Source organism: Ambystoma mexicanum, chromosome 2q, assembly GCF_040938575.1.
Source record: "Ambystoma mexicanum isolate Mex_15411 chromosome 2q, UKY_AmexF1_1, whole genome shotgun sequence".
Lineage (NCBI taxonomy): Eukaryota > Metazoa > Chordata > Amphibia > Caudata > Ambystomatidae > Ambystoma > Ambystoma mexicanum.
Window position 1 is genome coordinate 1,353,319,765 of NC_090924.1, and position 21,506 is coordinate 1,353,341,270.

Consider the following 21,506-nt stretch of genomic DNA (forward strand, 5'->3'; position numbering starts at 1 on the left):
TTGTCCCTGATCCGGATTCAAGACCTCTAGAGTTTGAGTTTATTTAAACAGGTCCAAGATGCAGAGTTTGTGGCCCGTGGGGGCACCATTGTAACATGTAATCACTCTGTAGATGATCAAGTGCTGTAACCCAGTCTGTTATGAATTTTTGGGTTTCTCCCTGGATGTTGTACGTAATTCTTTCCATGGCAATATGGAACCAGATTCTTCTGAGCCATTCCAGATTGGTCGGTGGAGATTGCTGTTTCCATTGTTGTGCTATTTCTAGCCAGGCCGCTGTTAGGAATCCCATAAAGTTATTTTTTGGGGATTCTGTCAGTGTCTTATCCCTGGGGTTCCACAACCCACACAACCATACCTCTTCTAGTAGATTTTCCGCCCGTTAAACATGGCTTGCATGTGGGTTTTTACACCTGTTGAGAATTGTAGTAGTTTGGGGCAGTCCCACCAGATGTGTCTCCAGTTCCCTGCGGAATTGCATCCCCTTCAGCATTTGTTCTGGGTGGAATGATACATTTTATGTAGTCTTTCGGGTGTGTAGTGCCATTGGATCAAGATTTTTATCCACGCTTCCTTTACCTGAATAGCTCTAGATCATTTGGGATGATGTGCCACACATAGTCCCATTGTTCTTTTGTTATCGCTTTCTCCAGGTATTTTCCCATCGCTTCATGTATTGCCACTTGACATTTTCTGTTGGTGTATTGAGAAATCTGTTTGTGGTAGATGCGCATTTTTTGGTTCCGGTATGTGTCAGTACATATTTTTCAAATGGAGTCAGGTTTATGTTCACTGCTTATTTTATCCGCAGGGAGGATAGCCAATGACAAAGTTGGTCGTATTTGAATGTGTCCTTTTCCGATAGACCCAATAGGCCTCTGCATTCTGTGAATGATCTAATTTGTTGCCCATTAAACATGTCTCCAACTTTTGTGCAATCTGCTTCCTCCCATTTCTGATATGCACCCTTCTCCATGCCAGGTTGAAATTCCGGGTTGTCTTGTATAGGCATAAAGGGGGCTGGGTCGATTGCCAGAATTTCTTTTCCGGTTGATTTGTTCCATATGTCTAGTGGTGTTCTCATCACTTCACTGATGCGGACATTCTGATGTCTATGCTCTGGCTTGGTCCATAGGAGTTTGCGAAGTCGGTTCCTAGCCACCGCTCTGTCTTGTGCCTCCCATATCTTTTGGGAATTGTCAGGGATCCATTCTTTGAGAACCCACAATTGGGCCACTTCATAGTACCTTAGGAAATGTGGAAGCACCATTCCCCCCCTTCTCTTGGCGCTGTAAGTGTCTGGTTCGATAGTCTCTGAGTTTTTTTCTGCCAAATGTACGCCATTGTTGCCTTTGTAAGGGCTTTGAAGAAAGAGGGGGGAATTCGGATGGGAAGCCCCTGGAAGGTGTATAACAGTCTGGGCAGGACCGTCATTTTTATCACTGTCATCCTGCCCCACCACGAGATCGATAGCGGATTCCACTTTGCCAGATCCCCTTTGGTCTTTTCTAGAAGATTCGGGAGGTTTTCTGTGTGGAGGTTTGTAATTTTGTTCGTTAAAGTTATTCCCAGGTATTTGATCACTTTCTCCGCTATTTTTAGTTGTAGTTCCGCAGCTAGGTTATGGATTTTTCGTTGTTTCCTGCTAGGATTAAGATTTCGGATTTTTGCCTATTGATTTTTAGTCCTGATATGGTGCCATAGATCTCTATTTCCCTCGTTAGGGCCGGAAGGGATTACTTCGGATTCGACAGTGCCAGCAGCATGTCGTCCACATATGCCATCGATTTGTGTGTTGTTCCTCCCATGTCGATCCCTTGTATTTCTGGGGTTTCTCTGATCCTCTACAGAAGTGGTTCCAGGAAGATAGTGTATAGCAGTGGGGAGAGTGGGCACCCGTTTGGTGTCTCTTCGTATTTTGATCATGGCTGTGAGTTCCCCATTTACCGCTACCCGGGCTGATGGAGTATTGTAGTTTGCCCGTATCATCTTTATATATTATTCTCCCATTCCCATTTTCTCTAGAATGCGGAATAGCAAAGACCATTCTACTCAGTCAAACGCTTTTTCTGCATCAAGCGCTAGCAGTATGGCCGCTGTTCTTGTGTGTCCTGTCTTTTCTATTAGGTGTGTGATCCGTCTGATGTTTTCGTGGGTCATTCTGATGGGGATGAATCCTGCTTGGTCCTGGTGGATCAACTTGGGGAGCACTTCCGAGAGTCTTTTGGCCAAGATTTTGATATATAGCTTTGCATCCAAGTTTATTAACGCAATGGGGCGTTATGAGCTTGGGGTTTCCGGGTTTTCCCCTTGTCTATGGAAGACTAGGATCTGTGCTTCATTTATGGATGGAGTGATATCCGTGCGGTCTTTAAAAGGTATTGAATAATTCTGTTAGGGACGTGGCCAGTTCTCTTATGTATGTTTTATAGAATTGTGCTGTAAACCCGTCCGGCCCCGGTGCTTTATTGTTTGGTAGGTCCCGTATCGCTTCCTCCACCGCTTCTTCTGTGATGGGTTTGTCTAGTCTTTGCTTTTCCTCTTGCGTCACTGTCTGCAGTGTCACGTTTTCCAGATAGGCGGTTTGGTCTTCTTCTCCTGGGTTCTCTGTGGCATATATTTTTTGGTAGTATTGTTGGAAGATCTTTCCTATCTCGGTTGTTAAAGTGCATTTCTGGCCGTGATCGTCCGTCAGGGCTTTTATCGATTGGGTTTGTCGCTTGCCCCGTAACTATCTGGCTAGTAGTTTGTCAGCCTTGTTCGATTTCATGTTGTACCATTGCTTCAGATATGGGAGAGGATTTTCTGCTCGCTTGGTCCGTAGGGCCTCCAATTGGCCCTGAATATGTCTGTATGCTCTTTTTACTTTTGATGAGTTGTTGTGTGCTATTTCTTCTGTCTGTTCCATGCTCTTTGCTTCTAATTCGGCCTCCCACTTGTTGTTTAATTTGGCTCTTTGTGTTTTAAGCGCTATGATATGTCCGCGTATCACCGCCTTGAAGGCCTTCCATAGGGTTGACTTGGCCATGTCCGGCGTATTGTTCTCTTTGAAGTATTCTTCCATTCGTTCCCTAATGGTCTCTCTCATGACTGGGTCCTGTAGGATTTCCCCCGGTAATGACCATCTCCATAGTTGTGTTTGTTTGCGTATGGTGCAGAGCCAGATCCAGAGGGGGGTGGGGGGGTATGGGCCGATAGAGAGATGTCGCTCACCTCTATTTCACGGATCTTTCCCAGCAGGCTGGAGGACGTCCAGATGTAATCTATCCTGGCACTTGTGCCATGTACATGCGAGAAGGGGGTGTATCCTGGGGTCGAACCTGTAAGTTTCCTCCATGTGTCTTCTAGAGCTAATTTTGTCATAGCCTTCTGGTGAGCTTTTGAGGGCGTACCCTGCCCCGTGTGCCTCGGGGTTGATCGATCTGTATATGGGTCCCATGCGATGTTGAAGTCTCCTGTTAGGATGATCTCTGCCTTCGGGAAGGATTTCAATTCATCCATGCTATCCCTTATGAATCTGTCTTGGCCCACGTTGGGGGCGTTTATCGTTGCTATTGTCAATAGGAAGCCTTCGATTCGTACATTCGCGTACAGGTATCTACCTTGTTTGTCCAATAGCGTTTCTTGAATGTGTACGTTTAGGGAGTTAGCGAATGCTATTAGTACCCCTCTTTTCTTCTCTAAGTCATTTTCTTGGAGGATGTGTATGTATCCCTTGATTCGGGTTTCCCCTTTGTCTTGTTTTTTGTTTCCTGAAGCGTCAGGATATCGAATCTCTCTTTGTGCAGGTAGTGTTCCACCGTCTTCCTTTTTACAGCGGAGTTTAGCCCTCGGATGTTATATGTGAGGATTTTCAGGCGCATCTTTTATGTATGTCTTCTTGTCTTATATGCCTCCCCGGGATCTGATGGCTTAAGCCTTCTGCCTTCCGGTGTGTTTCCCCTCCCCCTTCCCAACTTCCCACTTAACTCATCCCTTAACTCCCCCTCTCCCCCCATAACATCCTTGAGGAGGGCTCTGGGCCCTATGATCACTCAGGCGTGTTGCCACTCGCGCCATGCCCTCATTAACTCAGGTAAAACTTGGTCGTGGGGGGTCCTAAACCCCATTTAAGGTTTTCACAGTTCTTCTGTTCTTCCCGGCTCTGGCCGACCATGTATGATTGCCGGTGGTCCCGTCCTTTCCTGCATAATACATGTTGGTTTCAATGGTGGTTCTGTCAGGTTTCTCCTTGATTCGATGGGGATGATGGCTTCTTGTATTCCTGGTTCTTGATAGCACGCTTCCCTTTGGATCCTATGGTTGGCCAGCTTCTCGGGGCTCTCCACCCTATTGTGGGCTCTCTGGCTCGCGCCTTTCCCTCTGAGTCTTCCTGCATATTCATGATTCTCAGGCCTTCCTCGCACGTGGTTATTCTCTGTTGGGCGCCCTCCCATTTGAACAGGAGGCCGAATGGGAAAGTCCATTTGTAGTGGATTTGTCTTGTTGTGAGTTTTTTTGTGATTGGTGCCATTTCTCTGCGCTTTTGGAGAGTTGATTGTGCCAAATCTGATCCAGCGTCCTTACTTTCCGTAGGATTTGCTCCTTCTGTGTGTAAGAGGCCATTGCTACTAGCACATCTCTGGGGCCGTTTCCGGGTTCCCCTTCCCGTCGCGGGCCCACTCTATGGACTCTGTCTATGAGAATCGCAGACTCTTCTTCTTCATCGATTATGTCTTTAAAAACTTGTTGCACTGCGGTTTTTAGGTCTTTATCTTCGACCGACTCTACCATGTTCTTAATTTGTATGTTTGATCTCTGAGACCTGTTTTCTAAGTCTTCGCATTGTATCTCCAAATTGTGTGAGAGTCTGGCCAGGTGTTCTTGCATTACTGCATATTGATGGGTTTCATCGTCCATGTTCTGAATTGCCCTCTCTAATATATCGGTTCTCTCTTCCAGTTTGCCCATGTCTAGTTTCAGCTCTTGACATTTTTGTTTCAATTCACCCTTCATGGTCTCAAATTGTGTATGCATTGAGGCCATAAATTGGTCCTGGAATTCTTTGAACCAGTCTCTCATGTCCTCCTTGGTGGCCATGTCAGTTCTTTCCTTTTCAACGCTTAGGGACTCTGTCTTGTCCTTCTGAGCGGTCGCTTTCGATAAACCTTGTGTGTCCGTCCCCCAGCGTAGTGCCAGATTCTGGTCCGGCTTCCCTTTTGATGTTGTTGCATATGACGGCCGGCTCCTGGATTTGGACATGTGTGCCGCCTTTGCTCTACATGTGTGCTGAACCACGTTCTTCGTGTCCTCTCTTGCTAGGACTATTTTAGGTATATCGTAATGGTAATGCCTTGGTGCTCCTAGTGTTGCCTCTGTTTACCCTCGTGGCTTCTCTTGTCTATGAGATCGTTGGTGGTTCTCTTGAGGTGGGAGCAGGGGGTGCAGGTAATGTGGCTAATTTGCGGTGGATCTTGGATCCTTTCTAGGCCACCTTGTGTTTATGCGGGTGAGATGCCGGCTTTAAAGAGCCCATGTATATGGGGATATGGGTGTTTGGGGGGGAGGGTTCGGAGATCTATTCTTTTTCCTGTTTTGTCCCCCCACCACCGTTGTATGGCACTCTGTAGTCCTGGACTCCGGGATATGACCCCCTCTTTTGGAGTATCCTGATATTTGTGCCTCTTGACTGTTCCTCCCGGGGAGTTCCCTCTAAATACCGCCTCACCTCTTGTCTTGTGGGTGTCAACGCCTGTGTGACTCTGCGACTGGCTCAAATGTCATCTGGGTGGGATGGGGCGGTTACCCCCGGGTATCTTCTCCTCTCTCGGGGCTCCGGGGGCTCCGGGACCGTGGCCCCTTTAATATCTTTTTCGTGTGTGGGGCCCGGGGCGGGAGGCTCTGCTGTCGGGATCTCGGGGCGTCCGACACACCCCGCTGGGGGAGCCCTCTCATTGGTCCGGCTCCTCTGTGGCTTCCGATGTTCCCAAGCAGACGCAGCGGGGCCCGCTCTGCCGAATGTGGTCGGGGGAGGGGCCGCATGGCTCCAAGCCTCACCTCGCCTCCCCGGCAACCCCTCTCCTCGATTTTCCTTGCGTCGGCTCGGCTCCGGTCGCTGCTGGCTGGGGCTGCCCGACGTCTGGCTTCGCTTTTTCTGGTGACTCTCTCCAGGGCCGCCCCACCTCGTGTCCGCGGGCAGGCTCACTTCTCTCCTCTCGATGGGCACTCCGGTACACCCTCGGCTCCAGTCTTCGTCAGTGTCCGGTATCCGGGTGCAGTGGGCGCCATGCCCCAGTCTTGTGTGTTTGCGCTAGCTCGAGGCGAAGGCAGTCCAAATATGTACGTTCGCCTCTTCTTTCGTTACTCCTCACGTCTCATGAACTATTCCACCATTTATTCCTGTTTTGCCAGTGACCGCGGCTGCGTGGATTATCTAGCTTTGTTATGTCGGCCCCGAGCCGGGAGACGGAGCACCGCTCACGCACGTCTTCCCTGCTCAGCAGCCATCTTGGAATCACACGGTCTAATTCTTCAATATAATTGCATGCCTTATTCCATCTGCATACATGAGTCTATGTTTCAACTGATGTTCTACAAATCTACATCACAAAACACCTGGCTCGTAGCCAAGATCTTGAGATAAACATGATCCTCTAACGCAACTTTCATCTTCACGCTATTTCTCTTTGGGCACAAAACGAAAACTCCCCAACTGAAGGTTTGGGTCAATGTCTAAAAAGAAACTGAAGAAGAGTGTATAAGCCCATTACTACTAATGGATTGCAGCAAGTCTCCGAACAATGTACTACAAAAAGGCCCTGATTTATAACGTTTCCAGAAAGCACTTGTGCCTCCCCTGTTTCGCCTTCTTCCTTTCCCACTGATCTTAGCAATAACCTAGGATCTGCCCTGACGATCATGAAGCCTTGTGCATAATACGCTAAAAAGCCATACTATCCTAGCTTTTCAACATCAATTTCTGCCACTCCTAAAGACCACCAACTACCCTGACCTCGTCTAAGCACTGATGCTGGCTACACTAAATGCTACCTGCACATCATTAACACGCAAATAAAATACAAGTTCTAAAAACCTACTTGCACATCAATGAATCATGCATAGCCAGAAGCTTCCCAAAAAGGAACACCACGTTGCCTAAAAGCTAATCATACCACCAACTTCCTCAATGACCAAACGTATTCATTCATCCATGGTCAGTCAAGCAATAACTCAAAAAGGCCTCTCAATATGCAAATCGAATTGGTGCCTCTCACATCCCACCACTTTCTTGATCTACCAAGTCATCCTCCTTTTTATCCTGACCAAGAACTGTTCCGTAGTTGGAAGAACTTCACCAACTCAATAAACCTTGGGCTTATTTCCTATTGCCAAGTGGTCCAGTGCACTACTGGAGGCACCTAAAAAGCTAGAACGGATCCATGGTGCTGTATCTACCTGACCCAAGTTCATGCCACTGACTTCCCATCAATGCTTGGCTAACCATCATAACCATCTGCCTCCCCTCCAAATCAATTCACCCAAGAGCCAACAAATAGGTTAGCAATATGTTGTCCATCATAACTGAAAGTAACTTTCCTTAAACCGTTCTGTGATGACCATAGCCTAGAAGCAGCTAACCCCCAGCAGGCCCCTGATACCGTGCTTTAAAATGTGATTCATCAAACAAAAATGTTGTTTTCATTAGATCAAAGCAGAAATCGAAATTGATGGAATAGGACTGGCAGATCACGCTCCATTTCTATGACTGTTGCTCTCATGTATTTACTTCAGACTTTTTTAGGATAACGTTACATGGCACAAACTTTGAGGATGTGAAACAAAATTCATTTTTCTGCTTTTTTAATAAAGGACTAACTACTATACTGCTCATGAACCTCCTGCAAAATGTAAAATCAACCAAATCACAAAGCGCTTTTCTGTAAGAGTTTATAGTGTGGAAAAGATGTTCAAAGTATGTTGTTATGATTGTCCAATCAATTATTCCCCTACAGCTCTTAGATGGCTCTATTGGCTAAATCAGTCTAATTAGTATCATTTTTTTTTCTATACTACAACACTATGCTGTGATTAATCTGGATGATCTTAAAGTGTTTTATAATGACATTTATGTGACTAAATACTATATATAAACACACACCAATTCATGGGGAAAAGAATGAAGAGTCAGGAGACACGCTTAGGCTGCCCAGTCAACTGTTTGTTTACAGATGCCTATTACCTATTAATGCAGGGCCAAGTTAAAGTCTAAAAATAAGAAACACAAAAAAAACACAATCTGTGTTAAGGGTGCAATAAGTTTATCTGAACAGACAAAAGCTCAGCATAGCATGCTTTCCAAAAGCTCCACCATCTGGTAAAAGGCACAAAAATCCCACAGGACAAGGTTGCCACCCACAAGCTAAACCATCAAACATCCTGAAAAGATACTTACTCCTCTTTCCTCTTCAGCTTATCCTTTGCTTGTTTTGCGTTTGTGAGGATGAACCACTGGAGAGAGACAAGGTCGCAGCTGGTGGGAATGATGAAGTGCCCAAGTTCATGCAGCTGTGGACTGTGCCGATCACTGAAAAGATAAATCCCTGTCAGATGTGCCAAAAACACATTCTAGTGGCATGTTTCAGCAAAAGAACCACCCCGAATCCATTAACCCAATACAAATAAGATAAACATGTATGCCAGATAATCCAAAGCACACTATGTTGGTATGTTTCAGTACTAAAGAATAAGCTCAAGCCATTATTGTACCAAGAAATACAACTACTCACAATTCCCAAATCACTAATTTCAAATAGGTGATCTAAAACCTAATCATAGTGGATTGTGTCGTAACAATCAGGGCTAGATGCTTCTGTTTTTGGCAGTATCTGCCACACATTTGGCCACATAGTAAATGATCAGAGGCCAAGCAGCCATCGTGTGGTTTCCAGGTAGTCTCTGAGATGCTGAAACCATGCCACTGTCCCACCTCTTAAGAGGACCCCCTGTCCTGTTTTTACACCACACTCCCAGAGGATTTTTTTCAGGACTTCCAAAAAAGGCTGCTGCAGTACTTGCTGCTGAAGATGCCGTCACTGGACTAATCTACAATTGCAATTTTCCAACCTCCTACTTACAATGAAATGATGCCAAATGAGGTGTACAATTTACATTTTACTAATATTTTAATAGTTAAGTTGCAGGATATTTACTGGTGCACATCATTTGAACCATATCAACCAGATTTTCATAGGTTTGCAATGATTACAATTCTTCAATTTTGAATGAAACTGAAGTCCTTCAGCGTGGGCGTCAAGGGCCTTGCCAAACAACCTTATTTGGATGAGAACAAAAGGCTACTTTTTTGGATTTCTGGATCACCATCCAGGGTATCGTCAATAAAGTCATATAAACCAAACAGCCCCACCCATGGTCTTGGAACATGTTTTAAAAATATAAGGAAAAATACCTTTTTAAAATAGAAAATAAATGTGCATCCTTTGTTTTTTTGCTTCGTTTTGAAAACAACCTTTTTATTGAAAATCAATCACCAAACTTGTTGGGTTTGAGAGGAGGAATTAACCAATGGGGTCTAGAAATGGCTGCTTTTTCACAAGCAATTTCTGGTTCCTCGGCTTCCTCAGGAGTGTGTGGCCAGTGGAGGGGATATGGTGGATTAGATGTTCAAGGAGAAATGTGCAAACCATAAATGCCCCACAGTCTGGCAGCCAAGCCTGTTTCTCAGGGCCAGCAGATCGCTGGTTCTATGAAGCACATGCTAGGGAATAACCATGGAAACGCAACACTCACTGTAATACACTGAGCAGCGTGCTTTAAGGGCACATATTAAGCTGGAGAATTCACCTTGCACCAATAAGCCCTGAGCCAGCTTGAAAATGTGGGTCAGTCATTGGCCCACTGCTCTGCTGCTGCACTGCTGACTCAAATGGCAATTCCTGATCTGTGGTCAAGTAGGAGAGGAGCGTTTACCCTCAAATTAACCATTCAGAAAGATCTGGGTGATGCAAGACATCACAGTGATGTCTAGAGAACTCTGACATAATATTGCAGAGAAGGCAGCGGCACAAACGGTCTTCTTTTCTGGCAGTTCTACACACAATATTTCTGTTTGGGGGGGGAGACGGGGGTGGTGCACCCAGAAGCTACTGTTGAAGTGTCTGCAATCAAGAAAAGAGAACCAACCTCAAAGAGCAAACAGGAGTATTATTGACCAAGAGGCTTGGGCTCCTAAAAAGGGGAACAGAAAGAGCCATCTCATGGCTGGCTCCCTTGAGCAGAGCGCCGGATAGCCTCAGTTGAGGCATACACAAAAGTATTTTCATCTTAGATACTAACATCATAGCCATTGAAACTGAAATAGGGAGTCTTTTCATCAGGGTCTCTAAGGCAGAGACGTCACTGTGATCTACTGAGAGAAAACCTAACAAGATGGTTGAGAAAATGAAGTCCATGGATGGCAATCAGGAGAGGGTCTAGGAGTTTCGACATTTGACAATGCGGCATAAGATGTATAATCAAGCAAAAGTCTGCAAGTTGAAGAGCTTGAGATCTACAAATCTCAGGCTGCTCTGAGAGCTGAAACTATCAGATGCGAATGAACAGAGTATAGGCCCAGGAAATTATTGTAAAAAGAGCAGATCTAGTAGTTGAAAGGTGCAATGCACGGGAAGTGACAGGAGCATGCTGGCCATAGTCCAAGAGAACCTTAAAGCTACTGAAAGCTACCAATACAAAGAAAAATAACTGCTGATGTGCCTTTTTCCCCAATGTTTTCCTATATTCAGTTAACTAAAGGTGAAAGCTGCAAAGCCTCAGGAAATCGATAATTGAGTTGGGGAATAAGGCTTTGAAATGGCAGCAGGCAGGATTTGGAATGCATTGTAAGGGGAAATGTGTTTGTGTCTGTACAACAAGAAGGCTGTATGTCTCTATCTAAGACATTGGTAAAGTCTATGCAAACCCCTGGCTGCCTGAAGGTGTATAAGTGTATAGTCGGTTAGTGCTCAATATGTGGATGTTCGATATGTTTTCTTGTATAATTCTGTGTTATTTATGATCACTAAGCTGGCAATGCCCATCCGATTTCCCTCACACCCTATTTGCTTTAGCAGAAGGGAGCATTTGGAGTGACAAGCATAGATGTCATTTAATGAAAAGGTGACAAAGTATTCTGCCTCATTCCCGGCTCTCTACCACAGTGTTCGGAAGTGATTACTATGTTGGTGATTTGTTTAAACCCGAAGGCCGATTGACATTTTTCAATGTGCAAGAAGGAAGGAAGGAAGAAAGGGTGGGTCTGATTTAGTAGTTTAACAAAGATAATTTCCTCAGTCAGGTTGCCCCTCTAGTTTTCTCAACATCATGCTTGCTCTATTTGAAAAATCTCCAAAGAGGACAACCATACAGTTTTCATATTGAGTGCATCCGTGCCCATGCCCTGATGAGTGACCAATATGCCACACAGTGCCTTACAGGAGGATGAAGGATAGCTAGAAAATCCATTTTTAGAGCAAAAGCAGAGGCCTGCATCAGGGAATCCCAGGACACTTTCTGAGTTCTTTGCTTAGGGGTCACAGCATAATAAAAATGCTTGGAGGGCTTCTTCCTCCATTACCACCACCATTGATTGTTGTTGAATTCCTCAACCTTAAGAATCACTGCGTTGCTGTCATTTTTGCTGTCTAGTGACTCTTCAATGCCGGGATCATTCCTGAGGTTGAGAGCCATGATAGCGAAACCCCACTCGCCATTTGACTTGATGTGGAGCTGCTCGACATAAACCACCTTGAGAATGAAAAGTGCAATTTCTAAATTGAAGATGTCAAGGAGGTCAGAAGTCACTCAGATGAGTCAGAACAGTGCTGGATCTGTAATATGCCCTGGCAACTTTTGAAGGATGTATGAACATAAGATTACAATAAGTGGAGCGTTGTGGTCTAGAAGATGACAACCACATAAAGTGTTGCTTAATATAGAGAGGTGAAAATACATAAAGGGATTTATGAGCAAAGGTGAGTAGTTTAAACGATATTCTGCTCCCCACTGGCAACCAATGGATTCTCAGAAGAACAGCAATAATAAGAGCCGATCTGGCCGTATGAGAGACAATCCTGGCATGGAATTCTGCAGAATCTGAAATCCCATTCATAGAGGACAGAAGAGACCCTGCATATAGAGAATTGCAGAAGTCCAATCTGGATCCCACAAAGGCGCTGGCCAAAATTGATGTGAGGGGTCAGTAATGCGACAACTTTCAAAATAAGCTATTTTATTAAAGAAATTATATAAAGAAAATAGCTTGCTTGGCGTACTCTACAGAGGGATTCTGCCTAGTCTAACAGCTAAGGGAACATTCTCTATCATGGGACTGGCCCTCACACTAAACAACAAACATATACAGAAAATATATAACAATACAATATAGTAAACAATATTAACACAATGTCTGAATGGCCTTCTCATGCCCTGGTTAAGGTCCCTCACCAGGATTCAGTCAACTCAAAACGTTCAACCAAGGAAAAAGAAAGTTTTGAAACAGCTCTTGATAGATCCAAGTGACAGAAAAAAGTTACTAAAAAAAAAATTCCACAGGTAAACAATCTTTGATCCCGGATGAAAGATCAACTTCCAACTTCCAGAAAAGAAATAGCATGAATGGTAATGCTGGTTATGATAAAATGTTTCTTCTTCCAGATAGTTTGCCACAGTTCAAAAGAAGGTGACGTATGCCCCACTGTCAACAACAAACCGTTCTTAATCAATAGTTAGGACTTTGTTATTTACAACTTTACATTGGTATATTTGTCAGGATGGTTTCTTTGTACTACTGCTTCCACTTCAACAACCTTACTTCTGCTGTTGGTACGATGAGAACAGTCACCTTTGTCCCACATTACGTTACTGGTTCATACCACTTCAATATTACATCTGCGAGCAACTTATTATACAACCACAGTTAAAGTACTACTACCACAGCACAGTACTTTGACTTGTTAGGCAGGTTTTGCCAAGACTCTTCAACCTCTTCAGGTAGGCAAGGCAATCTTCCTTTAATGACTTTCTCAAAGGGGCAGCCTCATTCCATCTCCCGTATGTCTGCCACAATAACAACTTGTTTCTGCCCACAAGACGCACTTCTCTCTAGCTTCTGCAGTCTTTGGCACCACAGGTTGGATCTACTTTCAAAATATTCGTAACAAGCAATTATTTCCCTTTCCCCTGCTTTACTCACATCTTTCTGTTGGTTATCAGCCCCAAGTAAATACCCAAAAGCCTTGGTACCACTCTCTCAGCTTCAGGTAATACTGGTACACTTGTAGTATAGGCCACTTGAGTGTTAACAACTTCACAGTGCAGTCTAATGCCTCTTTATCTCTTGGAAAGTTTGGTTTCACTATACAAAGAGGTTGCTTCTTGGCTTGGGTAATGCGTGTTCTTCTCTTCAATAGTTCAAACTCTTTACTACGTAGAAATTGAAAGAATGTCACTTCTGGATACAACATAAGATTCAGTCTCTTAGTTGAAAACACAATGAGGCACATGCAACCTCTCTTTAAAGTAGATTTTAAGGTTTAAAGCTGAAGAGAAAATTGTATTTCTGTGTAACGGCAAAGGAAAAAGTTCTGACTCCCTTGGGGAATCGCTATTAGGCACACGCAACCTCCTTTTGATGTAGTTTTCAGACTTTACACCTTGTAACTCAGGTATTGTCAAGATTAGGTATTCGGTAATGGTTTAGAGAGCATTCCCTCTTCTTAATTAGAGACACAGGACCACTTTGTTGGACAACAACAGTCTAAGTAGTTCAACAATGGATTTCAATGACTTTAGCTCGCACCCAAATGTTAGGTGTTTTGCAGTATATGCGAGTGCTACATTTTCATTGTGAACAGTACTTTGAATATGAATCGTACCAAAACTGCGCCTTTTTTGTGTGCCCATGCAGTCACTGCGACTTTGGGGGTGCACAAAATACTGACTCCCACTACTGCGCCCAAGCATAGCGGGAGTTGCAGGGGTGTGCTTGCTCTCCTTGAGCGTAGTAACGGGAGTCAGGGTTGAGTTTTCTTTTTATTTTATTTTTTTTTATTTGGATTTGTATAGCGCACATCTGCCCGGGGGCATCGTGGCGCTGAAAGCAGTCTTACTTGTTACGTAACATACATGGTGCATCGATTAATACAGGACAAAGCATAGTTACATACAGTTGTAGTATACAGTAAGATAGGATGGGGGAGGAGGGGCTTAGTTGAACAGCGTGGTTTTGAGTAATCTGCAGAAGGCATGGTATGATTTTTCATTCCTTAATGTGGTGGGATGTGCGTTTCAGTTTTTTCGTGCTAGGTGCTGGAAGCTGGACCCTCCGGCTTTGCTTCTTTGGAATATGGGTATATAGGTCTGGTTAGTCAGGTGCGACCTGGTGGGTCTAGTCGATGTATTGAGGGTAATTCTTTCAGAAAGATAGGGCGGAGCTTTGGCGGAGAGGCATCTGTGGGTGATGGCCATGGATTTGAATAGAATACATTCTTTTATTGGTAACCAGTGGACTTCTTTTCTGGCTTGGGAGATGTGTTCCCTTTTTGGGATACTCAGCGCTGCTCTAAGGCCATTGTTTTGAGTGACTTGCATTTTTTTTTAGGTTTTTTGCAGACGTGCCCAGGAAGAGGGCATTGCAGTAGTCCAGTTTGGTGCCTACTGTGGCTCTGGCTATTGCCAGGCAGTTTTTAGTGGATAGGAAGGGTTTAACGGCATTAATTACCTTTGTGGTAAGCGGAGCCGAGGAGGCAATGGTGTTGACCTGCTGTGTCATGGAGAGAGTGGAGTCAAGGTATACTCCTAGCATTTTTACTGCAGTGGAGACTGTGATGGTGGAATTATCGACGTTAAAGGATTTGTAATGCGGTGGGAGTTTGTTTAATGTTTCTTTGGTGCCAACTAGTAGGATCTCTGTTTTGTCCCCATTTAGGCAGAGGCCGTTGGCTGCCATCCAGGTTTGGATGGCTGTATAGATCTTGGTTAATGCTGCAGCATCTTGTTCATAGACCCCTGTGAGGGGGAGCAGGACTTGCATATCGTCAGCATAGTTGGTGTAAGCTATGTGACGACGATCCAAGTCAGTGAATAGTGGGAGGGTGAAGATGTTGTATAGGGTGGGGGCAGTGCAAGACCCTTGTGGGATGCCACAGTGGATTGTGGTGGGGGTAGCGCTCGCTGAATCGGAAACAACTTTAATAAGTCGACCCTCGAGGAAGGATTTAACCCAAGAGATGGCTTCGGACGAGAAGTGAGATTCATTTTTGAGTTGCGTGCCTAGTATGTCGTGGTTGACAAGGTCAAAGGCCGCGGATAGGTCTAGCAGGAGTGCTGTTTCCCTTTGTCCATGATGTCATTGAGTTGGATTTTGAGATCTAGTAAGGCCGATTAGGTTCCGTGTCCCAGGCGGAAACCCGATTGCCTTTTCTCTAAAATGCAGTGTTCTTCCAGGTATTGCTGGATTTGTGTGTAGGCCACTTTATTGGCCCCTTACCATGGCAGTAAGCGGGGAACAAGAAAGTGAAGAAAAGAAAAGCACCCTGCAGCTACAGCTCTGACCCACGTTAGTGGGAGGTATTGACGCCGCAGTAATAGAGGAGTGGTCGGGAAGAGGAATGCAGGTCTGGGGATGCGGGAGAAGTGATCTATTTGATCACTGCACCGTGCCGTAATTGACATAGACAATTTTGTCGGCGCAGTTACGGGCGGCACAGTGATCACATAGATTCCTTTGAATATAACAAACAGCTTCTGCTCGTATTAAAGTCATATTCAACTCAATAGGGAGTTGAAAACAGTTACCAGCAAGGCTTGTGCAAAGTGCTAGAACGACATGCTTCACTCACTGGATTTTTAGGCACTTGCTTTGCGGGTTGGCCTGCTTTCCAGACTACCACTTCTACTGCTTCTTGCACCCTGGGAACACACGCCCTTCTCCTGCACGGGTGCCTCTGGTCCAGCAACTCAAATTGGGAGTTCCTTTTTCTCCTGAGGCTCTCCGCTTGCCTCTTGCTTCTGGCCTCAGTCTCCTGCACAGTCACAGCTCTGCAATCACTGCAATAAGGCTCACATGGGGAAAACTTAGTCTCCTGCACGTCTTCCACTGCGCAGCCTCTTCACTTCATATTTTGGGTGAACAGAACTCTCTCAGAACGTGCATGTGAAATCTGCTGTTCCACGTTCCGGGGTCCCTCTTGTGCTCTCACTTCTTCTCGATTTCCAGCCTCATGTTTTTTCAGCTCTCGTTCCAGCTCCTTCTACCCCTTCTTTCCTAAGAGTGCACCATGAGCTGAGATCACACTGTAAGGAAAGTACTTTAAGAACATATGAGAATCATTTACATATCACTCCCAGTAAAGTGTCTAAATTCGACTCCTCAAAACAAGCACTCTGCCCGAAATGCAACGCTCCAGCAGCAAACCCGATAAATATGTACTGGGAATGCCCACCGATCAGACACTACTGGGAAGAAGTAGAGACTATCCTTAGCGACATACTGGACACACATATACTGGCCACCGCACTGAAATATTTATTGGGGGATATAGGTAAGGGGTCCGTTACAACCTGCATACTCTTTTCGGTAGCAGGCACAGTGGCCAAAAGAACATACTCAAAAGTTGGAAGGCAAACCCCCAGCCCACACCTCTCAAGCATGGTTGAGAGAGCTAATTTCTGTACATGAATGTGAGGAGAACTATGTTAAAGGAGTATTTGCTACCTGCAGACCGAAAGACATATGGGGACCTCTCAGGAGTTACCTAAATGCCACCCAGGAGGAGTCGGACAATGAGGCAAACCGGTCTGAACGCTGAAGCTGTGTATCCAGAATTGTCAGTACATCACTAATGTAATGTGTCCAAATGTATGCATGTGGAACTTGAATAATGTCTTAGTTGTTTGGTAATCGTCAGCTGAAAATAAAGTTATTAAAAAAAACATATGAGAAGGTCTACATATATAGCGCCTTTTGCATTTTTCAAATTCTCCCTGTCCGTGAACAAAAACAACTAGTCTATATATGTCAGTGAACAAAAAGAAGTGCCCCAGATATGTGATGTCATCAGTGATGTCATCAATGACCTTTGTGATGTCATATTTGATGTCCTGGGTGTTAGTCTTAGCAGTGCACGGTGGTGGCGCGTGTTATGGTTGCTTAGCTTACCAAAATGGCCAAATTTCTGGGGGGTTTCGGTTTTACTTTTAACCATAACTTCCCTTTAACAAAGTTTTTTCACTGAATTTCATAGGTTTTTATTAGTACTACTTAACAATAACGTCCCTTTAACTATGTTTTTTCTGTGAATTGCATAGGTTTTTACCAGTGCACCCTGATGTGCTATGTGAGAAACCAAAGGGTGTCTCACTTGCTAGTCCCCGGGGGTCTCTCTCTCTCTCAGGTGCCCAGGGCATGGCCATCGCCTTTGGATCCAGACCCTGGGGATGGACCAGTGCGGGAGGATCTCCTGGGTGAGGGATTTTCAGGGAGTGGGGATCAGACAACAGATGGTGAGACGCAGAATCCACCCCCCCTCTTTTTGGTGCCGATACCCGTTCCTATTTTACAGGATTCTCCGATGTTCCAACTCACCCTGCCCCTTTCTGCACAAACACTGGGCCGAGGACAGAGAGCAAAGAGGCTATCCCTTGCATATCCCATCAGACATGTCCCGTTAATAAGGTCAGGCACTTGACCATAATCACATGCATCTGATACCTATTAGCTTCCCCCATACGGATAAAAGGCAGAAAATGTAGACACACTCTAAGCAAGGTGGAACACGAGAAGGAGCAGTTCCTCCAGGGCACAGTCGAACCCACTGGAGCAGAACGAACGATCGAGGGACTAGAGCGAGGGGCAGGGAAACCCTGAACATCCCTGCAGGAGTTCATTGCATCTGGGAAACCGTGAATGATACGCAGAGAAAGCCAAAGCTCAGACAAGAAGCAGCCCGCATTGTATTTCAAGGACATGAGCAACCCTCCCATGTGAATGGCAGAGTTGGGGAGGTGAGGTCAAGCCTGTGGTATTAACCTTAATTCGTGAATCAAAGCCGCAGAGGATAGAAAGGAATGCACACAACCGTGAGTTCGCGAAAAGGCACGAAAGGCTGGTTTGTGTCAATGAAAGATTGAAGTTGCAACAGTGTATCTCCGAATTGAAGGTAACACGCGTGCCGATGAGAGGCGAAGGAAAGCAAACCTGTAGTGTACTTTGAAGTCAGCAGTAACTATGACGCCAGTGATCAAGAGTAGCGGAGTGGTCCCGCGAAAGGAAACAGCCCACTCGAAAGTCTCTGCAAAATGTTTGATGCATTGTTATAGAGCGACAAAGTGAAAGAACTCCGAAATGCGCGATAGTAAAGATTTACCTTGACGAAAAGCAAAGTTTAAAGGTGTTTGCTTAAGAGAAAGATTTCTTTTAACTTTTCTGATTGTGTTGTGGAACTACCCAGACTAAGAGACACTGGAGCAAATACCACAAGGGAGAGCTGAAGTGAAAGTGGTATTGCAGGGGTTTATGGAAAAGCCTTGCACATTCAAAAGTCTTCGACATCAGTGAAAGGTCGTAGTCCGACTGAGGGAGACCTGGAACCTGAAATAAGTTGGGGGAAGGGAACCCCTAACGAATGTGAATAAAGCTTGGGGAAGGAAGCCCCTGCAAGTGCTGTGATTGCGAGGTCTGAGCCCGGCTGACAGAGACCTATGTGAATTTTGTTGAACCGTGAAAAAACACTTTGGTGAACTTAAGTGACTTTAACGTGGAAGGCCAAGCGGGCCTCGACCCACATTTTCAACTGCCTTTTTTTTTAATAACCTGAGCCAGAGTGGGTCATCCTGTCTACGGGGGCCGCCTTATTCAGTGCTTTCCAATGTGGGGAGGAGAGCCGACACAGCCATCTTGATCCTTTAGGTTATAACACTGACTTTCCTTTGCACACACATTCCCCTTTACACACTTTCTGTATAGGAGATAGGGCAGGCATTTGTTTTATTTAGTATAGGCCATTTTGATTTGACAGAGTGACTAGGACAGTGTTTGCTTTATTATGTGATGGTAGAGAATACTCCCATCATTGCTACAGGGCAAAGTAGGATTTTTTCCAAACCCCAAACTTGTACCTCTTGTACCAGTGTCATATTTGTGATACCATGCCTCCCTTACAGCTACAACTTCCTAATATCATACTTCCCCCAATATATCAGCATTTTCTACCTATATAGAAAGTTTCAAGTAAAAACTGTGCCATTTCACACCTCCTAACAACATTTTTAACACTTGTATGAACTTTCTTCAACTTCTTAGCACTCTTTCCTGTTCGCCAACGTTCGCAGAATTCTGACGTCACCGCAGACTTTTCAGACAGTGTCATGTGACCATGTGTGCGGTGTATTGACGTGTTTGCGAACGTGTGTGTGCTTTGTGAATGGGTCCGGGCGTCGCAAACAGTTCGAAACTGCATTTTCAGCTGATTTAGGAGGTCTCAAGTTGAAAACGTACCCTTGCAAAGCTCCTAGACCTATTCTTACTGATGTTCCATTTGCAATCCAGGAGAAACCACATGCTTGGGACAATATTAGCACAACTGCTATTTTACTTCAAAAATGGCATCAGCCATAGCCATCGCTCCTCCCCAGCAGCCATCACCACCACCACCCTGAAGGGCCTCCACAACTGAAAAAGCGCAATCATGCAGAAAACAATCATGAGGACCAGGAAGATGAGATTGAGGAAATGCCTACCTCCAGCACCTGGAGAGAATCATGGCGGTGGCAGTTTTTTTTACCACTGTTGAGGATGTACCGAAGGCTAAGGCTACAAAGGTTAATTGCATTGTACTCAGTCGTGGACAACTGTTACGCTCACCTGGTATCCACAGGGACGCCACCCAGCCGGGCTACTCGCTGGTATGCTTCTCAGTTTTGCCCAGATGTGGTCTGCGGGGAAGGTTCTGCCTGAAAATACAGGAGTACTGTGTTCAAGACTGGCCGACCGGGGTAAGTATCCTCCCTCCACCCCTGTATGATTTCAGCCCCTCAGGGGCCCTCTCCTCACCTTGTGGTACAGTTAGGTGTGCTCTCCGTCCTGCCTTCTTTGCAGGGGCGCGTTGTCTTTCGTGGGCGTGTGCGGTCCAGTTACTTCACTGACGCCGGCCCGTTTGATATCGTTCAGGTAGGTCTTATTGCTGTTCTTTAGTACTGTTGCTATCCTGCATGCCTCTCTTTGTTTAATAATGTCTCTTTCTCCCTTAGGTATGCAGAGCTTCAGCGCGGCAAACTGGCTTGGTTGAGCCCCGCTGATAAATGATGGCGCTTTAAGAGCGCTATGATGCGGTAAGTAAGCGCTATGCGCAGCGCTGCAATAGCTTGCCTTTGCTAACCTGTTTTGTCTTCTTTCCTTGCAGGTCGCGGTGTTCTTCAGTGCATGTGGAATTTCCGGAGTGGTGCCAGCTGAGAGGCGACCAGCCAGGTAAGCCTTTTGAGCAGTTCGTAATTTGCAATGTCTCTTCTGCTTTCTTAATGTTGCCTCCATCTTCCTCTTTCAGGTCGTGCAGTCCGGGAGGCGTGCAGTTCCAAGGAAAGCTGTTCTCAGGACCAGCAAGTAACTAAAGTTGAAGACTGCAGGTAAGATGCTGCTGCTAATGATGTTCCTTTTGTCTCCATGCAGGTTCTGCTTCTCCGAGTTTCGGGGGTATAGCTGGACACGGTGAGCGTCACGTTGCAAGCTGCAAAGTAACGCGAAGCATGTTGTCTTGCTCGGGTGTGGTTTAAATAGCCCCTACAAAATAGTCCAGGTAAAGTAGTCCCTAGGCTACCACACCCAAAACACTAGACCGCATAGCTTGGTTCCGAGGCTCCAGGCTTTAAAGGCGGATTTGATAGCCAGGAGTTCCTTGTCCGTGATGGCATAATTAATCTATGGAGGTGAGAACTTTTTCGAACAGAAGGCCACAGGATGTACCTGGCCGGTTTCTGGGTCTCTCTGTGAAAGGACAGCCCGCATTGCGAGACTGGACTCATCCGTTTCAACGACATAAGGGAGGTCTGGACAAGGATGTCGCCGGATTGGAGCGAAGGTAAACCTTTGTTTAAGTTCCTGAAAGGCTTCTTCTGCTTCTTCGGTCCAAGCAAACTTTTTATTGTTTTTTCGTAATAGTATTGTGATTGGGTGCGCAACCTGAGAGAAGTCTGGGATGAACCGGCGGTAGAAGTTCGCAAAGCCCAGCATGCTTTGTACCCCTTTCAGAGACGTCGGTGAAGGCCTTTTCAGGATGGCATCTACCTTGTGCACGTCCATTCTGATGCCTCCTGGAGTAAGGATAAAACCAAGAAACTCTACTTCGGTGACGTGAAAAAAGCATTTTTCAAGCTTTGCAAACAAGCAATGTTGACAGAGCTTGGTGAGGACTGAACGAACGTGCCTGACGTGATCTTGTTTCGAGGCTGAGTATACTAAGATGTCGTCTATGTACACT

At 45.4% G+C, this 21,506-nt stretch overlaps 1 protein-coding gene across 7 annotated transcripts in view; it reads right to left on the reverse strand.

The window, feature by feature from the left end:
- TCAIM (T cell activation inhibitor, mitochondrial) overlaps nt 1-21,506 on the reverse strand; it is a 722,456-nt gene that overhangs the window by 110,434 nt on the left and 590,516 nt on the right. For all 7 annotated transcript variants that reach the window (XM_069648822.1, XM_069648827.1, XM_069648823.1 and 4 more), the window contains one exon: nt 8,432-8,563. In XM_069648822.1, the coding sequence (XP_069504923.1) occupies nt 8,432-8,563 (132 nt within the window). The remainder of the gene's footprint in view (nt 1-8,431; nt 8,564-21,506) is intronic.